Source organism: Eulemur rufifrons, chromosome 5 (genome assembly GCF_041146395.1).
Source record: "Eulemur rufifrons isolate Redbay chromosome 5, OSU_ERuf_1, whole genome shotgun sequence".
In the NCBI taxonomy this organism is placed as follows: domain Eukaryota; kingdom Metazoa; phylum Chordata; class Mammalia; order Primates; family Lemuridae; genus Eulemur; species Eulemur rufifrons.
In genome coordinates, this window is record NC_090987.1 from 22,656,138 (window position 1) to 22,678,235 (window position 22,098).

Here is a 22,098-nt window from a genome sequence, read left to right on the forward strand (position 1 = left end):
TATTTAAAAAATTTTATAAATGATACAACTCTTCTCTTGTTGTTTGAGTTGGCATTTATTTAATTTCCAAAGTTTTCCATAATAAATGATGTTGTTACACACATCATTCACGTAAGGTATTTAAAATTTGGATTCTTTAAGTGTCTATTTATGCAAACTCATGACAACGAGTCACTGCCCAGCCATTTTACTATGTTACTCTAATAAGATCACTCTTTCCTTTTCCACAGTGATGTCATAAGTTTTCCACTCAAACCTCCATTGCCCTCCCACATTCTCACTCTGTTGTGGGGATCTTGCCTCTACTCCATTAAGAAACCAGCCACCAGCTGGTGAAAGCTCACTTACCTTCTGTATATATAGGATTAGGTTTGGCCATGAATGACAGAAAACCCCAAAACAACAGTGGCCTAGACAAGGATGATGTTTATTTCTCTCTCAAACCCAAGTCCCTGGTGGGTCACTCTAGGGCTGGCATGGCTACCCATGGTGTCAGGACCCATGCTCCTGTCTGGTTACTCCAGTGGTATCTAGTTCAATGCCTGGCATGTGATAAATTCACAGCAATATCTATTGAATGACTGAAAATAGCATCAACTAATGGTAGGACATTTTAAAACTTTAGGTATGTAGAACCAGACTGAGTTCCTAAAGGGTGAACCTATTTTCAGTGTTCCTGATAATATCTGAAGATACTAGTTTCACTATACCAATTATGGCTATTGTGGCTTTTCCGGCTCATTTAATAAGCAACATCTGGTACCTTATTCAACTTTCATTTGTGTTTTTATCAACTGGGAGAGTGAATATTTGTTTATTTTCTTGTTATATTTACTCTTTTACAAATGGTTTTGTTTCCTTCCTTATGCTTTGCATTTTATAAGTTTATGTAAGTATTAAAATGATATATTCTGTCATTTACTCAATATTTGAATATACATTCTTGTATATACACATGTGTGTGTATATATGTATATATGTAGCTGTGTGTGTAATTCACATGTTTTAACATCCAGCGTGGCTATGGGGCAGTGAGAAGCAGTCCTTAGACTCTCAGCTTTCGTTCCTGGGTTTGAATCCTAGTCGGTTCCTTTCAAGCTGAGGATGTGTGTGCCCTTGTTCAAATTACTCAACCTTCCCAAGCTTTCATCTTCACCTGCAAAATGATGGTTTTACTTGAATATGTATATGTATTTTGAAAACACTTTATACATTCAAGTTTATTGATCTAATCTTTTGTGATTTAATCTATTACACATCAAGGTATTCTATTGTCAGAGTTTTACTCAATATTTAATTGTCTTTTGAGTACAAAGACTTACATATTCTGACATTTGTAGAAGTCAGAGATCTGTGTGGATCTGCAAAGTAGGAGAAGATGGATCCCTGCCCCTGGGGCCTATGTTTTTGTTAAGGAGCAAACACAGATGTATGACACCAATCGGAAACAGACTGACCTACTCTCCCTCAGGCTAAGAGGAGTGGTTTAACAGGGCAAGATTATAGGGCAGGCCTGGCTGGGTGTGTACTATGATGTACCAGTCCCCAAAGAGTGCTAAAATGGCACTGAGAATGCAATAAGATGGGAGAAATCTGTGTTTTCCTAAAGCCACTCGAGGGTATGGCACGGGGCTGGGAGGAAGACTTCAGCTGCTTGGAGCAGGGGGACTGAGACCCCACTTCTACCTGAAGGTCATGCCTTCTAAGGGTTAGGAGCCTAACTTTCTTTTAAAAATTTTTTTTAATTTTTAATTATTATGGGCATATATTTATGGGGTACAGGTGTTTTGATTCAGGTATACAATGTGTAATAATCCCGTAAGGGTAATCACTTGAAGCCTTTATCGTTTCTCTGTGTTAGGAACATTCCAGTTGGAGCCTAACTAACTTCTGAGCTTACTTTTGCTGAGCAATGGGTGCAAGCAGGGCTGCCAGAGAAAACAGTCGCCATGGTCCTTCCTCTCTACTCTTGCCCCATAGCGCTCAGTCTCTGCTCGTATTTGAATATTACTATTTAAAGAATAGCTGTTGGAAGTGACAGGTGTATGAGAAGGCCACACATGTCTGAAAACCCTAGAAATGCAGGAGTCTAAGTCCTTTCCCTGTCCCAAGCCTTGGTGATCCCACCTCTTGTAATCTGCTCTGAGGCTACATCCCTTGTTATCAAACATAGACCCTGTTTTCTCCATCCCAGGAGATCCCGATTCTGAGGGACCTGAATTAGGGGTTCAAAAAGACCTAAGCTCTCAGGAATAAAAAGTATTTACTCAGGCCTTTGTGAGCACTTTTGCAGATGGCCAGATCTGGGCACTGTTGACCTGCCCTGTGGGCTGTCTGTCCCAAGCTCAGGCTTCCTCATCTACCTGTCCTGTGTTAGTGCCTACCTGTTCGATCAGGCTTCCCATCTAATTGCTGCCCATAAGAGTGGTTGACCTTGACTCTGACCAGCCACAACCCAGGGCCACTGTCCTGGCTGGCAGGCCTCTCCCTGGCTGACACAGGCTGGCATTCCCCTTCTCTGGGCAGTGTAGGCAGGAAGTTTGTGGATAAGGGACCTTGGCACTCCTCCCGGAAGTCTTCAGCTCTAAGTCAAAGGGAGCGGACGAGTCGAAGACTCCAGGCACCTGCTTGTGAGCGTGTGGCCCCTCCCTGCAGTAACTAACCTGAAAGGCCCAGGGTCAAAGGGCTCAGCAAGCTAGAAGCCCATCTGCTCTCAGGGGGCAAAGAAACGTGTCCTGTGGGAGGGGCTTCAGATGGGGAGGCTGGAAGCCTGGAAAGACCAGACCCCCTAACTTACCCCAAAAGTCTGCGTGTACAAAGACTGCAGCCATTCAGAGGTTATGATTGATTTGGAGAGAAGAGGAAGTGGAGAGGGGGAGCCACCAGCTAAGGGCAGCCGCAGCCCCCCTGGCTATTGTCATTTGGAGTCTACACGGTAATCTACTCAGACCGAGTGACTTGCCCAAAGCCACCCAGCTAACCACTCTGGGGTTGAGCTTCCTGTTGTGCAGTGAGGATAATGGTATTTTGCAAGCCTGATCCTGGGACTACAATGTTTCCCAAATGATAAAGTAGGTCATAGTTGTGTTAAGGAGGTGGAATTGTGGGCAGTGCATTATTATGTCAACAGTGTAGTGTCTTTGCAGTTAAATTAATTAAAAAAATTGAGATAATGAATGAAAACGATGAGTGGAAATCACTTTTAAAAATGTAAGGCATTATTAGAATGAATGACATATAGTTTCTAATCCTTAAAAATTATGGTTTAAAACAAGTACCCGGAAAGATATTTATAATAACATTACAAAGACATTTAAATTATGATTTAAGGCCGGGTGCAGTGGCTCACGCCTGTAATCCTAGCACTCTGGGAGGCCGAGGTGGGCGGATCGTTTGAGCTCAGGAGTTCGAGACCAGCCTGAGCAAGAGCGAGACCCCATCTCTACTAAAAATAGAAAGAAATTATATGGACAGCTAAAAATATATAGAGAAAACATTAGCCGGGCATGGTGGTGCATGCCTGTAGTCCCAGCTACTCGGGAGGCTGAGACAGGAGGATCCCTTGAGCTCAGGAGTTTGAGGTTGCTGTGAGCTAGGCTGATGCCACGGCACTCACTCTAGCCTGGGCAACAGAGTGAGACTCTGTCTCAAAAAAAAAAAAAAAAAAAAAAATTATGATTTAAAAACAAGCACCAGAGAAGATATTTACAATAACTTATAAAAATATTTTAAAAGATATTTAAATTATGATTTAAAATAAGCACCAAGAAAGATATTTAGGTTTAAGATGGCCAGCTGACAGCATAGGATCAGGCATCACATCCTGCCATGCCAACATTCAAAGGAAGAGGGAAAAGAAAGTGTCATTCAAAGAGCTGTCTGCCTATGAGCCTGACACCCAGAGGGAGCTTTTCTAGGGATCTCTTACCCCAAACCACCTTCCTTTAAGGCTTTTCAATCTTTTTGATTTCTCCTTCCCTTAAACTCCCATCCTAAGTTTTATTTGCTAGACCACAAAATTCAAAAATTATCTAAACAAAAATAAACACTGCCATGTCTGCTTTTCCACCTAGAAAATTCCTTCTCAAGACATTCAGAACATTCCCTCTTGTGAGGCCTCGTCTCACCAGCCCTGACAGTGCTGTCCCCTGCTCTGTGCCCCCACAGGGATCTCTAGTCTTCTGCCCCATGATGCTGATTATGTGATGTTACCCTTGAGGACTCAGTGGCACAGGCTTTGGCTCTGGGTGAATCTGGGTTTGACCTAGCTTTGCTGTGCTATTGCTGTTTGATCTTGGGCTAGTGGTGTAACTTCTCTGAATCTGTGTGTCTGCATCTGTAACATTTGGGTGATGATATCTGTCAGGGTTGGGGTGAAAAGTCCTGCCTTTAACAAGTGTTTATGGAGTACCTACTCTGTGCTACACATGATAGCAGCTTTTGGGAGTTTATATCCTAGTATGTGAGACCCACAGTAGCCAAATAAATACATTAGTACCATGCAATTAAGGATCTTGGTGACTGCAGTGAGGGAAATAGAGTGTATGAGCTTCCTATTGCTGCTGTAACAAATTAGCACAAACTTAGTGGCTTAAAACAACATGAATTTATTATCTTAACAGTTCTGGATGTCAGATATCTTAATGGTCTAAAATCAAGGTGTCTGCAGGGCTGCATCCCTCTGGAGGCTGAAGTGGAGAATCAGTTTCTTGCCTTTTTTAGCTTCTAGAGTCTGCTGTATTTCTTGGCATGTGGGCCTCTTTCATCTCCCAAACTGGCAGTCCCATCACTCTGCTTCTCTGGCAATTACGGACCCTTGTAATTACATTGGGTCCACCTGGATAATCCAGGATACTCTACCCATCTCCAGATCCTTAATTTAATGACACCTGAAAAATCTGTTTTACCATGTAAAGTAACATATTCACTAATTTCAGGGATTACTTTGGGAGGCGGGTCATTATCTGCCTACCACATTGGGTGATTGAATGGAGAGTCACTGGGTGTGTGTGGGAGACAGAGTGATCCCAGGGGACTTTCCTGAGGAGGTGACATTTGAGCTGAGATAATGAAGGATAAGGTCTATCCAGCCTTGTGGATGGCTACGGGAAGGGGAGAGGGAACAGTGAGGCTGAACGGGGCTATTTGAGGAACAGAAAGACCAGGGCAGCTTCAGCAGGAAGCAGGCCAAATTGCTGGAAATCAGTTGACAAAAGTCAACAGGCAGAAATGATCAAGTCACTTAAAACTTGTTTCTAGTAATTACCTAGAAAGCTAAAACATGCTGTGTTATCTCATTTTAAACAATCTTTTACAATTCATAGGTTTTGCTATTTACAGCAGTTTTAGTTTTATAGAAAAATTGAACAAAAGTGCAGATTTCCCATATGCACCCTCATTTCCCTTATTATAACATCTTGCATTAGTGTGGTACATTGTTACCTGATGCACCAATATGGATACATTGATTTTAACCGAAGTCTGGTTGTTTACATTAAGGTTCACTGTGTTCTATGGGTTTTTGACATACAAGTAATGTCATATATCCACCATCACAGTATCATACAGGATAGTTTCACTGCCCTAAAAATCCCCTGTGCTCTACCTGTTCATCCATTCTTCTCTCCTCATGAACCAGTTGCCACCACTGGTCTTTTTACTGTCTCTATAGTTTTGCCTTTTCCAGAATGTCATATGGTTGGAGTTATATATTATGTAGCCTTTTCAGATTGGCTTCTTTCACTTAGCAATATGCATTTAAGATTCCCCCATGTCTTTCTGTGGATTGATAGCTCTTTTCTTCTTATCAATGAATAATATCCCATTGTATGGATATACCACAGTTTATCCATTCACCGATTGAGGGACATCTTGATTGCTTCCAAATTTCGGCAATAATTAATAGAACTTCTATAAACATTTGTGTGTAAGTTGGTGTGGGTGTATGTTTTAAACTCAATTTACTTGAGATTTAGTTTCAGCAAATCAGACTTACTGGTCTAGCTCAGTTGAATATCATTTGCACATGTGTTTTGTATATGAGATGCTTGAGTATTCCTCTGTGCTCAAAGCTCAAACAAGATGCTCACTGAATCAAGCTAGCTAAGAAATTAGCAGGTTACAGAGGGAGAAAAGGCAGTAGACTTCAATGAATATGTACTGTAAGAAATACTTCCATAATTGGCTTCTAAAATACAGACATTGAAGACATACTTAAGTCTGAAATTTGAGCCTGGGTGTAGTGGCTCATGCCTGTAATCCTACCAGTTTGGGAAGCTGAGGCAGGAGGATCACTTGAGGCCAGGAGTTTGAGATCACCCTGAGCAAGAGCAAGAACTGGTGTCTACAAAAAAAAAAAAAAAAAAAAGAGAGAGAGAGAGAGAAAAGAAAGAAAGAAAAAAGAAAAGAAAAGAAAAATTAGCCAGGCACAGTGGTGCATGCCTATAGTTCCAGCTACTCAAGAAGTTGAGGCAGGAGGATCACTTGAACCCAGGAGCTAGAGGTTGCACTGAGCTATGATGACACCACTGCACTCCAGCCTGGGCAACAGAGTGAGACCCTGTTTCAAAAAAAAAAAAAACAAAAAAAAAAAAAACAAAAAAAAAAACCCCAAAACCCAAAAAGTCTGAAATTTGAATATATGAACATTCTCATTCCCATAAGTTATGGACCTAAAGTAAACTGAACTTGGGCTGGCCTCAGTGAAACAGTAGGGGGGAAACTAAAAATAAACTAAATCTAAAACTTAAGGCCGGGCGCGGTGGCTCACGCCTGTAATCCTAGCACTCTGGGAGGCCGAGGCGGGTGGATCGCTCGAGGTCAGGAGTTCAAGACCAGCCTGAGCAAGAGTGAGACCCCCGTCTCTACTAAAAAATAGAAAGAAATTATATGGACAACTAAAATATATATATACAAAAAATTAGCTGGGCATGGTGGCGCATGCCTGTAGTCCCAGCTACTCGGGAGGCTGAGGCAGCAGGATCGCTTAAGCCCAGGAGTTTGAGGTTGCTGTGAGCTAGACTGACGCCACGGCACTCACTCTAGCCCGGGCAACAGAGTGAGACTCTGTCTCAAAAAAAAAAAAAATAAAATAAAACTTAACTACATCCAAATTAAAACTTTAAGAAAACCTCAAGGACAGCACAAATTGTTGTCAATTTTATAAAGAGTCAGTAGGAACAAGTAGAAACAAGTGTCACATATTTCAAGGGTGGGGAAGGCTGACTCACTGAGACATAGAGGATTAGCGGTTCCTATAATAAACAGTGGATTACTTGGTGTTATTTCTCAGAACCAAAGTTAATCAGTCTGATGTGCAAACGTGGAGATTATTGCATTTACCTGAATGTTACTGGGTGCGTAACACTTCGCATTTATGTATTTCTGTTCATACTAAGAGTCTAAGGCTTTGGTCAAGTTGCAACCTATGCCTGCCTTAGTTTCTTCATTTGTAAAAAGATGGAAATTAATGATACAGTTGATCTTTAAGAGGTCCTTTAACTCTAATATTCTAGGACTCTGAGAGTAGAACACTGTAGGAAAGGAAATAGACTCTCTGATTATCTCGAATGTTTAGGAAATGGGATATTGTGATTAATTTCACCTTCTGATTAATTGATAATTAACCCTGATTCGTTTATGGTTCAAAACTTGTTAGAAATTATAAATCCACTTTTGTTAGGGAAAATCCAAGTCCAGAGGACATAGTGAGTTTTTTTTTTTTTTGAAGATTCTCCTTATTATGCATCAGGGTTTCAGGAAGGGAGATGACTAAGATGTAAGAAATTGAACGGGAATGAATGCCCTGAGGTCAGGTTTTACCTTAGAAAAGTTTTTTTTTCTCATTAACATTAAATATTTTCTATTAACTTGCAATTTCTTGGGATAAAGAATTAAGTTGTGGTTTACCAGTTAGCAGTTGTGAAATGCATCCCAGCCATTACTTCTGCAGGCATGTGGTTGTTCTTCACAGTTATATAGTCTTCACAGTGTCTTAAGACCTAAAGATTTATTCCCCTTTGCTTATCTGGTTCATCTAGAAGGGTAGTTGATAGAGATTAAAGGCCTTCAGAATGGCCATTATTAAAAAGTCAAAAAACAATAGATGCTGGCGTGGACTCAGAGAGAAAGAAACACTAAAACACTGTTGGTGGGACTGCAAATTAGTACAGTCTCTGTGGAAAACAGCATGGAGATCCCTCAAAGAAATAAATGTAGACCTGCCATTTGATCCAGCAATCCCACTGCTGGGTATCTACCCAAAGGAAATGAAGTCACTTTATCAAAAAGACACTTGCACTCAAATGTTTATCACAGCACAATTCACAATTACAAAGATGTGGAATCAACCTAAGTGCCTTTTCAACTCATGAGTGGATAAAGAAAATGTGATACACCCCCCCATAGAGTACTACTCAGCCAGAAAAAGGAATGAAATAATGTCATTTGTAGCAACTTGGATGGAACTTGAGACCATTATCTTAAGCAAACCATCTCAGGAATGGAAAACCAAACACCGTATGTTCTCACTAATAAGTGGAAGCTAACAGATGGGTACACACGGGCACAAAGTAACAAAAAGGACATGAGAAACCAAGAAGAGGGGAGGGTGGGAGATAAAAACTTACCTACTGGGTACAATGAACACTATTCTGGTTATGGGCGCACTAAAAGCCCTAACTTAAGCAGTATACAAGATATCCAAGTAACAAAAACACTCATACCCCCTTAATTAATATTTTAAAATTTAAAAAACTATTGTAGAGCATACACACTGAAAAAAAAAAAAAGAAAGAAAATGAGCAGACACTCCATAGAACTGGGAGAAAATATTTCCAAAACACATATCTGACAAAGGGTTTGTGTCTATAATACAAAAGAACTATTACAACTCAAATAAATCAGCCAATACAAGGACATTTTGATAGAAAATGAAAATCACAGTGTTATATCGCTACACATCTCCTAGAATGGCTAAAATGAAGAAGACTGAAAATAATCAAGTGTTAGCACAGACATGGAGCAACTGGAAATCTCATACATTGTTACTAGGAATACAAGGTGGTGTAGCCACTTTGGAAAACAGTGTACCGTGTTTTAAAAACTTAAGCACACCATTTAACATCCATCCCAGAAATCCTACTCTTGATAATCACCCAAGAGAAATGAAATCATATGCTAAAAGACTGGTACATGGATGTTTATGATACATGTATTTATCATCAGTCAGAAACTGGAAACATAAATATCACATCAATTAGTGAATGGATAAACAAATTATAATACAGCCATACGAGTTACTATTCAGCAATAAGAAGGAACAAACTACTGATAGACACAAGATAAGATTCAAAAGCATTCTGCTAAGTTGAACAAGCCAGACCCAAAAGGCCACACACTGTATGATTCCATTTATATCATACACTGGAAAACGCAAACCCAAAGGACAGAAATTAGATCAGGGCCAGGGGTGATGGGGAGAGGAGATGGGTGTAAGGGAGCAGAAGAAGCTTTCTGGCGTGATGGAAATGTTTTATGTGTCGATTGTGGTGGTGGCTACATGACTGTACACATTTGTCATAATGCATCATAAGTGAAGAGGTACAAATGGGTGGGGGAAGATTATTGACAAATATAATCCTCATGAGAAAACACAGGTGTAGAGTTAGGTCTCCTTGTCGTCTCATGCTAAAATCTCTAAATATTTAGCTATCATCCAGGTGAGAACATTGGAGAACTACCTGGAATCTCCATGAGTCAGTGTATTGCCTGTGTGAGGAGAAAGACATGCTGTAATTTTTCTGTATAGTTTCAGTACCCAGAAAAGGCTTCCTCAATCTCGTAGCTACTGAATAAATATTTGTATTAACAAATGGACAGATAAATGGATTCCAACAAAGATACTTAACCAGGCTCAGATACTCTTCCAGGTGTGGAAATGGAATAGTAAAGGGTGAAATATGAAACAAAGGAGTCTTGTAAATTAATCTAATTCTCATTACATTACTGTGTCAATGGTATCTGGATGGCTGTTTTAGAATCTTTACATGCAATAATACTGCCAAAACAGTACACAAACACTTTTTAAAAGGAAAAAAAAAAGATCTTCAAAATCATATTGTTGGGGGAATGTGACATGAACGTTGTCAGAAGCTGTTTGGAATTTGGATTGGGGCCAAACCTTGCACTGGGAGTGAGAAGGAATACAAGTCAGCTGATGCAGTAACTGTGGACATTCTCTTGGGTTTGACCTACTTTGAATCCTGGCTCCCAGTTCTATATTTGCTTTTGATGGTAGTGGCAGCACATTTGTTGTTTGTGTTCTCTTGGCTTTTCTGTCTGGACTGCTGTGATTGGTGTCTCTGTTCCCCTGGTCCCATATTTCTGGACCTAGTTCCAGCTTTGGTTATAGGTGCTTTCTGGCACTTGCTTGCCCCTCCTGGGCAATGTCTTGGGCATGTCTCAGGGATTCTCCAGAGAATGCCACTGACCACGAAGAGAACTTTGGGGTCTGTACTTCACACATCACTGACATATCACTGATTTTACCCTGTGATATGTATGGTCATGAACCTCTCAGTGGTATCCTACAGACCTCCAGCTTGTTTTTATTAACTGGAAATATCTTAGCATTAACATTATGGGATGGTTTAACGTTCCTTACAAATTAGAACCCACCTTCAATTCTCAGATTTTTCTCTTTCGATGGATTTGTAAATTAAATTTCTCATGTCCCTGTGGATTTCAGTTTTTTGGGGGATTTGGATCATGTTGATGGGTAATGTTGAACATTATCGAACTTTCTGAATATTGAAATCTACTACATTTTATGCTTTCTGTGTTAAATTTCCAAAGCCATGATATCACCACACATAATATAAATTAATCTGCATTTGTACACTATGAAGTTGTTTCCAGTTTTATGTCCAATTTTGTATTAGGAATCCAAACAGTTCAGAAATCATTAATATATGTGTGGTGTGTCCCGTACCAGACTTTTGTCTTTGTGGTTACATGTAAACTACCTATACATTTTTTTTTAAGGAAATAGGAGTTCATATGTGCAACTTTCATTTTTCTCCTAACAATCTATTGTATCTTTTTATGTTTATATACATAATTCTGCTTTCTTCTAATATCCGTTCAGTTTTCTACCATATGATTATATATAATTTACTTAGTCTTTCTTGCTGGACATTTAGGTTATTTTCAATTCTTTGTCATTATGATGCTGCAGTGAACACACTTGTGTACTTATCTTTCCACACCTGTGTAGTTATTTCTGTAGGATGAACTCCTAGTAGTCAAAGGCTATACATATTTAAAATTTTAATGGATATTGCTAATTTGCTCTCCAAAAATGTTGTGCCAATGTGCAGTCCTGCCAGTAGAATATGACAGTGACTATCTCCCTATACTTCCTTGCCAATATTGGCGATTTTCAACCTTTCCTAATGTGATGGGTGAAGAATTATATCTTGTTTATTTGCATTTCTTTGATTGTTAACAATGATTCTCTTATTCAAAAATGCTTATTGGCTATTTGTTTTTCCTTTTAAGAGTGCTGCCTGTTTATATCTCTTACTTATTTGAAAAAATTGTTCATCTTTATGTGATTGATTTTGGGGGCTTATTATGCACATCAGTCTTCAATTAAATGTTACTGCTCTTTCTTCCAATCTGTCATTTGTCTTTTTACTTTGTTTGGATATCTTTTATGCTGAATTTTAATCTTTTTAACTGAAAAATAATTTTAGGTTTGCTAAAAAGTTACAAAAATAGTACAAAGAATTCCTATGTTTTTCACTTGGATTTCTTTTTTTTTTTTTTGAGACAACGTCTCACTTTGTTGCCCAGGCTAGAGTGAGTGCCGTGGTGTCAGCCTAGCTCACAGCAACCTCAAACTCCTTAGCTCAAGGGATCCTCCTGTCTCAGCCTCCCAAGTAGTTGGGACTACAGGCATGCACCACCATGCCCGGCTAATTTTTTCTATATATATTTTTAGCTGTCCATATAATTTCTTTCTATTTTTAGTAGAGATGGGGTCTCGCTCTTGCTCAGGCTGGTCTCGAACTCCTGAACTCAAACGATCCGCCCACCTCGGCCTCCCAGAGTGCTAGGATTACAGGCGTGAGCCACCGCACCCTGCCTTCACTTGGATTTCTAAAAATTTTTTTTTCCTTTTTTTATCTCTCTTTTTTTTTTTTTTGTATCATCTCATGCTCTAGGATTTCTAAAATTTTTAAAAAATTTTTTCATTTAAAAATTTTTTTTTCTTTTTTAGAGAGAGGGTCTCACTCTTGCTCAGGCTGGTCTCTAACTCCTAAGCTCAAGCCATCCTCCTGCTTCAGCCTCCCAGAGTGCTAGGATTACAGATGTGAGCCACCACTTCCGGCCCTCTGAAATGTTAACTGTTTTTTTATTCTCTCTCTCTCTCTCTCTCTCTCCACATACACACACAATTTTTTTTTTTCTGAATTATTTAAAAGTAAAGGTGTAGGCAAGGTTTCCCTTTATCGACAAACACTTCGATGTATATCTTCTAAGTATTAATATAAGGATATTTTCTTACACAATCACAGTATCATGATAAACATATCAGGAAATAACATCAACATAGTACTATTAGTTAATATATACACCGTATTCTAATTTCCCAATTGTCTCAGTAATGTCCTTTCTAACATAAGAAGAAAACATTTCCCATTCAGGATTCTGCATGGCATTTAATTGTCAAGTCTTCTTCTGTCTCCTTCAGTTTGGAACAGTTCCTCAGTCTCTCTGTTTCTTTTTGACTTTGACGTTTTTAAAGAGTGCAGGACAATTATTTTGTAGAATGTCTTTCAATTTCAGTTTTCCTGTTTCCTTATGACTAGATCCAGGCCATGCATTTTTGGCAGGAATGTTCCAGAAGGAATGCCACATTATTCTCAGTATCAGGAGGCATGTGCTGCTTGTTTGTCCTGTAACTGGTAGTGTTTAACTTTGATCCTTTGGTTAGGGTGGTTGTGTTAGTTTCCTACTACTGCTGTAACAAATTACCACAAATTCCGTGGCTTAAAACAATGTAAATTTATCATCTTGTAGTTCTGGAGGTCTGAAGTCCAAAGTGGATTTCACTTGGCTGGAATCAAGGTGTCAGCAAGACTGGTTCCTTCTGGAGGCTTTAGAGCAGAATCCCTTTTCTTGCCTTTTCTGAACCTAGAGGCTGCCTGCATTCATTGGCTTGTGGTCCCTTCCTTCATCTTCCTGCCAGCAGTGTAGCATCTTCAAATCTCTCTCTCTCCTCTGACCTCTGCACCTCTGGTTACATTTCCTACTCTGACTTGGACTCTCTGTCTCCTTATAAGGGCCCCTCTGATTACGCTGGCTTACCTGGATAATCCAGGGTAACCTCCCCATCTCAAGATCATTGTCACATCTGTAAAGGTTTTTTTTTTTTTTTTTTTTTTTTTTGCCACAAATGGGAACATAGTCACAGCTTTTGGGGATCAGAATGCAGACATCTTTAGGGGCCATTATTCAGCCTATCATTCTGATGTTTTCTAGGTTTCTCCATTGTAAAACTACTGATTTCCCTTTTGTAATTAATAAGTAACTTCAGGGGATATGTTTTGAAACCATGTAAATATCCAGTTTCCGGAATCTGTTATTAATTACTAAGATGGTTGCCCAATGGTGACCAACATGTTTATTTTTGCAGCTTTATTGGAGAATGCTAGACATATAATTAACTGCCCATGTTTTCAGTATACAGTTTTATAGGTTTTGACATGTGTATATATATTCATGAAACTACCACAATCTAGATAGTGATCATATCTATCACCCCCAAACATTCCTCATGACCCTCTAAAATCTCTCCTACCCTATCATCCCTTTCCCAGGCAACCACTGATCTGCTATCACTATAGATTTAGTTATATTTTCTAGAATTTGTATAATTATATAATTGAAACTTTTTTTTGACCTGGTTTCTTTCACCTATACTTATTTTGAGATTTATCCATTATTGTTGTGCATATTAATAATTTATCCCTTTTTATTACTGATTAGTATTCCATTTGTGGACATATGACTGTTTATCCATGGACCTGCTCATGGACATTTGGATTTGTTTCCAGGTTGTGGCTATTATAAATAAAGCTGCTATGAACATGCATGTATAAGTCTTTGTATTAATATGTTGATTTTCTAATTTCGTCTACATCATAAAATTGGCATTCTACTGTAAGGAAGACCCTTCCCTTCTCTTCCCATTAGTATGGATTTTTATTTTATTCAATGGATTATAACATGTTACCATCATTATTGGCCTTGATGCTCAAATTGTCCTAGATTTGGACAGTGGGGATCTCCTTTAAACTGGACCCTGTCTCCTTTCCAAAATATCCCCATCATTCTTTGAGCCCTTCCTTGCTTACTGACACAAGATGTTACAGGCTTAATAGGTAATTTCCCTGCCCCAGTTCTGTAATCTGCCATTTCTCCACGGAGTCCTGGTTTCTCTAAGTAGAAACTGAGATTTGTGCTCTAGGTATGCTCATTGCCATTTGGATGTCATTGTTTCACAGACAGAGCTAGGAAGTACACTCATGTATAATGATACCTCCAATTCCATTTCAACACCACAGGGTTTATTGTAGCCTCCCTTCCAGTGGTGTGCTGGTAGATGTTTAACAACTGGATCTCCAGTCGATAAAAAGTCCAATTTGCAGTGTTTGCTAATATCCATGGTGTAAAAATTCCCTTCTATGGCCAGTTTCAAGTTTCCAGCATGACATTACTGAATGGGGAATTAGGAAGAGATGTGCACAGCTGGTTCTCACTAAGTGTGAGCCAGCTCTGGCATGCCACTGTTCCCTTTTCTATGAGAAACCTGGCTCCCATTATCCACAATATATTTACTCATTTACTCAGTCCTAAGATGCATAGAAAGCAGTTTCAAAATTGCTAACCCTACCATTGTGAAAAGCAAACTAGAATTTAGTATTTGTATTTCTTTTTGTCTTAGTTTGTGAGGACATAGTCAAAATACTGTGTTCAAAGTTACTCAGGTTACTTCTCGTCCCCTCCTTCCATATTCATTTAAAATGTAGTTAGGTTCACTTATTTCTATTTGTACTCCATTTTAGAGTTTCCTCTATCCTTCTTAATTTGTTTCCGGTTTCTTCCCCACTATTTAAAATATTAACCTGAGTTGGGGGAGGTGGTGTGTGCTTACAATCCCAGCTACCCGGGAGGATTGCTTGAGCCCTGGAGCTTGAGGTTGTAGTGCACAATGTCCGCACCTATGAATACCCATTGCACTCAAGCCTGGACAACATAGTGAGATCCTGTCTCTTAAAAAAATATGAAAATAAAATATTAACATGATTTCACAAGTCAGAACTACTTAAAAAGGTATGCCTAGAAAGTGTTATCTTTACCTATTTTTTCTATAATTATTCCACCTATCTTTTTCATTGTAATCACAGCTTATAAATGACTATTTAAATTATTTAAATAATATATTATAGAATATATTATTAATATTAATATATTATAGAATAATTATATTTATAAAATAAATATTACATATTTAAATGCCTATGTTTCCAGTCTTTATGGCCACACTGCAGTTACGCTTTTGCCTTTTGGTTTTTTCACTTTAAAATATACACTGGAAATCTCTCCATATCAGTTCTAAGAGATATTACTCATTCTTTTTCATAGCTGCATAGAACTCGATTATGTGAATGTACCATGATTCATCAACCATTCTCCTATGTATGAGCATTTAGGTTGTTTCTAAAATGTTGCAATTACAAACAGTACTGCAATAAATAACCTAAAATATGTACTTTCATTTAGTTGAAGGTGTATCTTCAGGGTAAATTACTAGAAGTGGGATCGTTGGATAAAAAGGTAAACACATATGTAGTTTAACCACTGAGTTTCCCCTCCTAAGGTTTGAACTAATTTTTATTCTCACAGGCAATATATGAGTGACTGTTTCCTACAACCTTGCCAACAGAAATTGTTCTCATACTTGTTAATTTTACTAAACTGATGAGTGAGAAATGACACCTCAGTTAAGTTTTCATTTACATTTGTCTTTGTGTGGATGAGGTTGTATATATTTTCATATATTTAAGGGACATATACACACAGTAATTACCTATTCATATCTTTTGCCCATTTTTGGTCCTTTTCTGTCAGTTTTAAAAGAATTGTTTATATACTCAGGATATTATTAGCTCTTTAGCTGTGATTTTGTTGCAGGTATTTTCTCCTACTTTGTCAATTGTCTTTTTATGCTGCTTGTGATTTTTTTTTGCTATGTAAAAGTTTTTATTTTTATACGGTCAAATATATAAATCTTCCTTTTTATTGTATTTAGATTTTAAATCATAGTTAGGAAGTCTTTTTGAACACCCAGGTTTATTTATTTCTAGTGTTTGTATGGTTTCCTGTTTTTACATTTAGATCACTGATCCATTTGAATTTATTTTTATATGTGGTGTGTGGGTTGGATCTATTTTTATCATTTTTCTAAATGGCTAACCAGTTATCTCAGCACCATTTATTAGAAAGTTCATTTTTACCCCAATTATATGAGTGATAATAAATTTTCATGCTAAGGATAGCATCTCATATCAACTAGCCTGTTAAGCTTTCTATCTCAAATGGTCAATTTTGGTAAACTATATTTTGTTAATCTGAATAGGCTAAACTATTAGTCTTTTCCCTTATGTCTTCTATGTTTGGGGCTACACTTAGATAACTATCTCTCACTCTAATATGTACACATTCCTATATTTTCTTCTTTCATGTTTCTTATTTCCATATTTAGACCTTTAACTGATCAGAGACTTCTTTTAGAGTATGATGTTAGAAAGGGCTCTATTTTTGGTTTTTGACAAAATGGACAATCATTTTCACAGTAACATTTATTGGATAACCCATCCTTTGCTTTCTGATTTCAAATGTTTCCTTTTATCACATACATCTACTAAATCCTCATATAATAAGGCCATTTCTGGACTGTTCTTTGCTTTTTATTTGCCCAATTATCAATGTGAGTAATATACTTTTAAAAATTTCTGTACTTTTATACTGTTTTTTAATATGGTATAGCAAGTCTTCACTCATTGTTTATGGTTTTTAATATTTTAGGGGCTATTTTCATTCACCTATTTTCTAGGTTTGCTTTATAATAAACTTAAATTTAAAAAGAAATCTTATTAGAATTTTGATTTTGATTGGAATTGGAATTATTTTTAACTTTCTAGATTTATTTGGGTAGAACTGAATCTTTCCAATATCAGATTTTCCCATATTGGATTATGACTTATTTCTGGGATGTATTGAGATCTTTGTGTTCTTTGGTAATGTTTCATAGCTTTGCTTCCAAATGACTTATTCCTATAAGGATATAAGGATCTTTGTATTTTAAATTACATTTTTAAATCGTTATTGTTGACATATAAGAAAGCTGTTGTGTTTTGTATATTTAATGCCGTTCTCAGTTTTTCACTTGATAATCTGTGGTTTTTCTAAGTAGATACTTGTATTGACAATTTCTGATATTTCTGTCTCTGTCTGGAGTGAGAAGGTGGGAAAGGCATTTCCCTGGAAGTGAAAGGCATTTAGAGGACCTCAGAGCGCTGAGGTCTTTCTCTTTTAATTTTCACTGTGGAAGTTTTGAAGACTGCTAGGGACAGCGCCCCGTGGCTGTTCTGGTTTTCATGCCCATGTGAGGAGCCTACTGCAGGGTGGAGTCTGCACCACCCTGCAGCTGCGGCTTTGGCACAAGCGTCAGAACCAGCTGCTCTTCTTCCACCCGGCGTGGGGCAGGCCACTGGCAGGGTTCCGGCATCCTCTAAACACCCTGCCAATTCCTCAGAGGCAGCTCCTGTTTCAGCCCCTGCTGACTGGGATCTTGGGGCTTAGGTTCTAGAACTTTGTTGAGAACATTTTTCCCCCCTCCCCACTGGTTTCTCCTGGAATGTTGAGAACATTTGTATACTTTCTTCTCTGTTTTGACTGGGTTGGGATACTGTCTTCCAACTTCTGTCCATTTAGTTCCATCTGCTTTTCATATGACAGAAATTCCTATGAATCTCCAGTTTCCCCTATTTTCTGTGGTTGCTGTGGATTCTTTGTTATTTTAGTGTGGCTTGGGAACAGAGGAGTGATAAACAGAAGAGTTTAATTTGCCAGTAAAGGATAGAGGTAGGGAAAAAGACTTCAGATTATAAAAAACAATAAAAATATATCGTAGAAAATTTAGAAAATACAGAAAAATGCTAAGAAGAGAATTACTTTTAGCATTTTGGTGTGTATTCTTCTAGTCTTTTTTTCCCCCCAATGTGTTTTTGCATCACACGGTTATTTCTCAGGTTCTACTTTCACTTAACTTATTTTCCATTGAGTGAAGGTGTCGTTTTAATTGACCTGCCGACTTGAGAGGAGGGACATTATTCAGACATGTGAAATGTCAAGTGTGGATCTAGCCTGGACAGAGCTCGGGATGTTTGAGGGTTGTAGGAGGCCAGGTGGGCAGACTATGGGCTGTAGAATAACGCTGGCATAGGAACTGGGGGGTGGGATTTCATTCTTGCTTTCACAGTTCACTGTTATTGCTTAAGAGAAGGTTAAAGGGCACAACCATACGGTGACTTTGACCTTAGACTTGGAGAACATGGTTGAATACACTGATGGCAGTTTTCATTATCCCCTGGTAAGATATCTCTAACACCTCTCCAGCTGCTTCTCAGATGATGATACACACATTTTTGAAGAGCAAACATGCTACATTTATTTCGCCATTGTTTACTTTCAATGAAAAAATTCACATGGTCCAAACACATTCTCTTTTCCTAATGAAAAATTCGAATGTGTCTTCCATAATTCCTTTGTGAAGCACTTGACAAACTCAAAACACAATATGTCTTTTAATCCTTCTGATAATCCCCATAATTAACACTTAGACAGATTGAGCTATTAGCTCAAAGTCATGTAGTTTATGAATGGTAGAACTGGGACTGAGAACCAAGTGTGGCATTAAAGCCTGAACGTTTTCCATTTAGAATTGCAAGAAAATGGACTGACAAAAAAGTAGATATGGTTCTTGTACTCAAATAACAAAAGCTGTGTGGTGGAGAGGTTTAAGAATATGAACTTTAGTCTGTTTCAAAATACGGATTTTGAGCCTCAGTTTCCTGTCCTATAAAATGAAGATAATAATGATACCTGTGTCATATTATTATTGTAAGGATTAAACAAGATATTCCATGCAAAATGCTTGATATGCTGTTTGACACACAGCAAGTACTCAAGGTATATTAGACATAATTATTAATATTAATTAACAACAATTCATTCATATTTGCAGAGTTTAATCTACTTGATTTTTACCTCTTTGGGTGATAAATAAGTAGAAAAGAAAGATCAAGGTTGCCAGCATAGGGAGGTAAAATGAACTTCCCAGTCTTTCTACCAAGTCTACTGTTGTCTTAGCTCTTAATAAATAACAGAGATTTGGATAATATTGTTGATTGAGAGTTAAAATTTTTCATAGTGGTTGGAGGCAATGATAAGGAAAACTTTGCTTCCTAGTGTCTCATTTTCTCCACACGTAAAACATGAAAATACCTCCTGTCTCACTGTGTTTATGGAACATGTTGTGGTTTTTTAATGCAAAGCGCAGTACACTTATGCACCCTATGCCCAGGCATCAAGCAAAGTGCAGCCTTTGTATGTAATGCAAAGTATAATCGCTGGCCTCCTCCCAGTTCCAGGGGGCTCTCAGGGCTTTTAAAAGGCATCTGTGTCAATTTGTGTGTTTTACTCAAGATCTGGAGGTTTTAAAATGAAATGCAAAACATGGAGGGTCTTCTCTGGCCTCTTCTCCTTTGCACTTTTCTGACAGTCATTCTCTCGCCTCCCCATTCTGTACTTTTCTGTAGTTTCATGGGCCTGCATCCTGCTTTCTTCTTCTTGTAAGTTCCTCTAGGCAGGAACCGTGATTGTTTCTTGCCTTTTATATTTTCTATGGGCAGCAGTTTTCAAACTGTGTTCCAGCCACTTGGAAGGAGTATAAAAAAGTAGGGAGATTCCTATACCTGACTGTAGGGTCGCAATTAGCAGGTCTGGGGGTGAAATGAGGGATCTTTGTTTAACAAGCTGCCTGGGTGATTCTGACCAGGGAGTCCCTAGTGCCTATGTCTGTAGAGACTGTGTGGCAGACGTCATGATAGGAGTGTGCTTGAAACGCAGCACAGAACTAGATGTGGCACGCTTGCAGGCAGCACCTGTAACCCTGATGGTGGCTTTGGAAGCTGCAAATGCTGTTTGCTTCCCCTTCTGCACTCTACACCTTCTGCTCAGAGTCCACGTGAGGATAGAAGAGGTGGAAAAGGAGCACAGCACCAAGTTCTTAGAGGGCCCTGCAGCACGGAATTATGAGGTTATTAGGTATGAAATGTCCTATTTCCTTACCTACTAAGTTTGACAGTTGATACCTCTGACATTTCACTTTGACGCGTCTTGTTTTATTTTTATTGTGAAGATACATCTTCAGTCTTTCAAATCCATGGTTTGGCTTGTGATTATCTTTCAAGGTTTTTTTTAGAGCAATTTTTGTGAAACCGTGGGTAAGTAAAAAATGCATGTTATTTTTGAATATGAATTCTTTCGTGGAACCAATGCTGTGCAGATAGCTTGAAATATCAATGAAGTGTTTGGGAAGGATGTGGCTAATGAATGCACTGTAGTACATCAATGATTTGAGAAGTTCTGTTCTTGTGATTTTAGTCTTGAAAATGAGCCACGTGGGCTCATTGATTCAAAATCGGACATTTCCTATTTAAGGACTTAATAGTAGAGGCCCTTTTTCCCCAACAACTTTATGCAGTTTTTCCAGAACCATTTGTTGAAAAAACTACCATTTCCTCATTGAACAGCTCTGATTTTGTTGAAAGTCAATTTACCATATATTAATACAAGTGAGTCTATTTCTGGATTCTATTCTGTTCCATTGGTCTACTTGTCTATGTTTCTTTTTTTTTTTAAACAATTTATAATTTATTAGAATTATATAACTGTGAATGCTCACTTTTTAATAAATTATGTGAAATATGCATTTTTTTAATTTCATCTTATTATGGGGGATACAGAATTTCAGGTTACATATGTTGCCCATGTACCGCCCGTCCCCCCAAGTCAAAGCTCCAGGCGTGTCCGTTCCCCAGACAGTGCTACTTGTCTATCTTTCAAATTTGTTCTTTTCTAATTTTTTTTTTTAACATCCTAGGTCCTTTGTAATTCTTTATACATTTTAGGCTCAACTTGCAGATTCTAAAGAAAAGACTTTTGGGATTTTGATGGGATTATGTTGAATGTGTAGATTAATTTGGGGAAATTGATATTTTAACAATATTTACTCTGTATTGATGGTCCCTCTTTCATCTTGATATTGGTAATTTGTGTTTTCTCTCTTTCTTTTGTTTTTTGATTAACCTTGCTATGGGCTTATTGAGGGTTTTTTGTGGTTCCATAAAAATTTCAGAATTTTTTTTTCCAATTCTGTGAAGAATGTCATTTGTATTTTGAGAGGGATTGCATTGAATCTCCTTCTCCCTCTCCTGGCCTCACTTTAGGCTTGAGCAGAGGGCCAGGCCAGCTCCCTCACCCATGTGCCTCTTATTTCTGTCACTTCCTTCCTGTTTTGTGGCCCTTCAGTATCATCATTTTAAAAACTCTTCCATGGCTACACTCATTCTTCTTTCTTCTGTTTGTTCCTCTTGGTCATGTGTGTCTTGGAGATAAAGTGAGTCAGCAATGTCCCATGTCTGGCTTCCCACCTATTTTGTCCCATCCTGTCTCCAGGCCTCTGAGCTGCCGTCCCTGCCCTTCCTGGTCTGACGCCATGTTGTTTTTCCCACCAGAGTTCGGACATCCTCAGCACCATTGGCTATGACAATATCATCCAGCATCTGAACAACGGCCGCAAGAACTGCAAAGAGTTTGAAGACTTTTTAAAGGAAAGGTACTGTGCCCTGTCCTCTCTGAAGAGGGTGGGCAAAGACACTCCCACCCAAACAGGGAACGATT

General features: G+C 38.4%; 1 protein-coding gene across 1 annotated transcript in view; it reads left to right on the forward strand.

Moving 5' to 3' along the window:
* Positions 1 to 22,098, forward strand: part of PSTPIP2 (proline-serine-threonine phosphatase interacting protein 2) — a 68,676-nt gene that overhangs the window by 9,677 nt on the left and 36,901 nt on the right. The window contains exon 2 of the mRNA XM_069468443.1: positions 21,933 to 22,033. Coding sequence (XP_069324544.1) covers positions 21,933 to 22,033 — 101 coding nt within the window. The remainder of the gene's footprint in view (positions 1 to 21,932; positions 22,034 to 22,098) is intronic.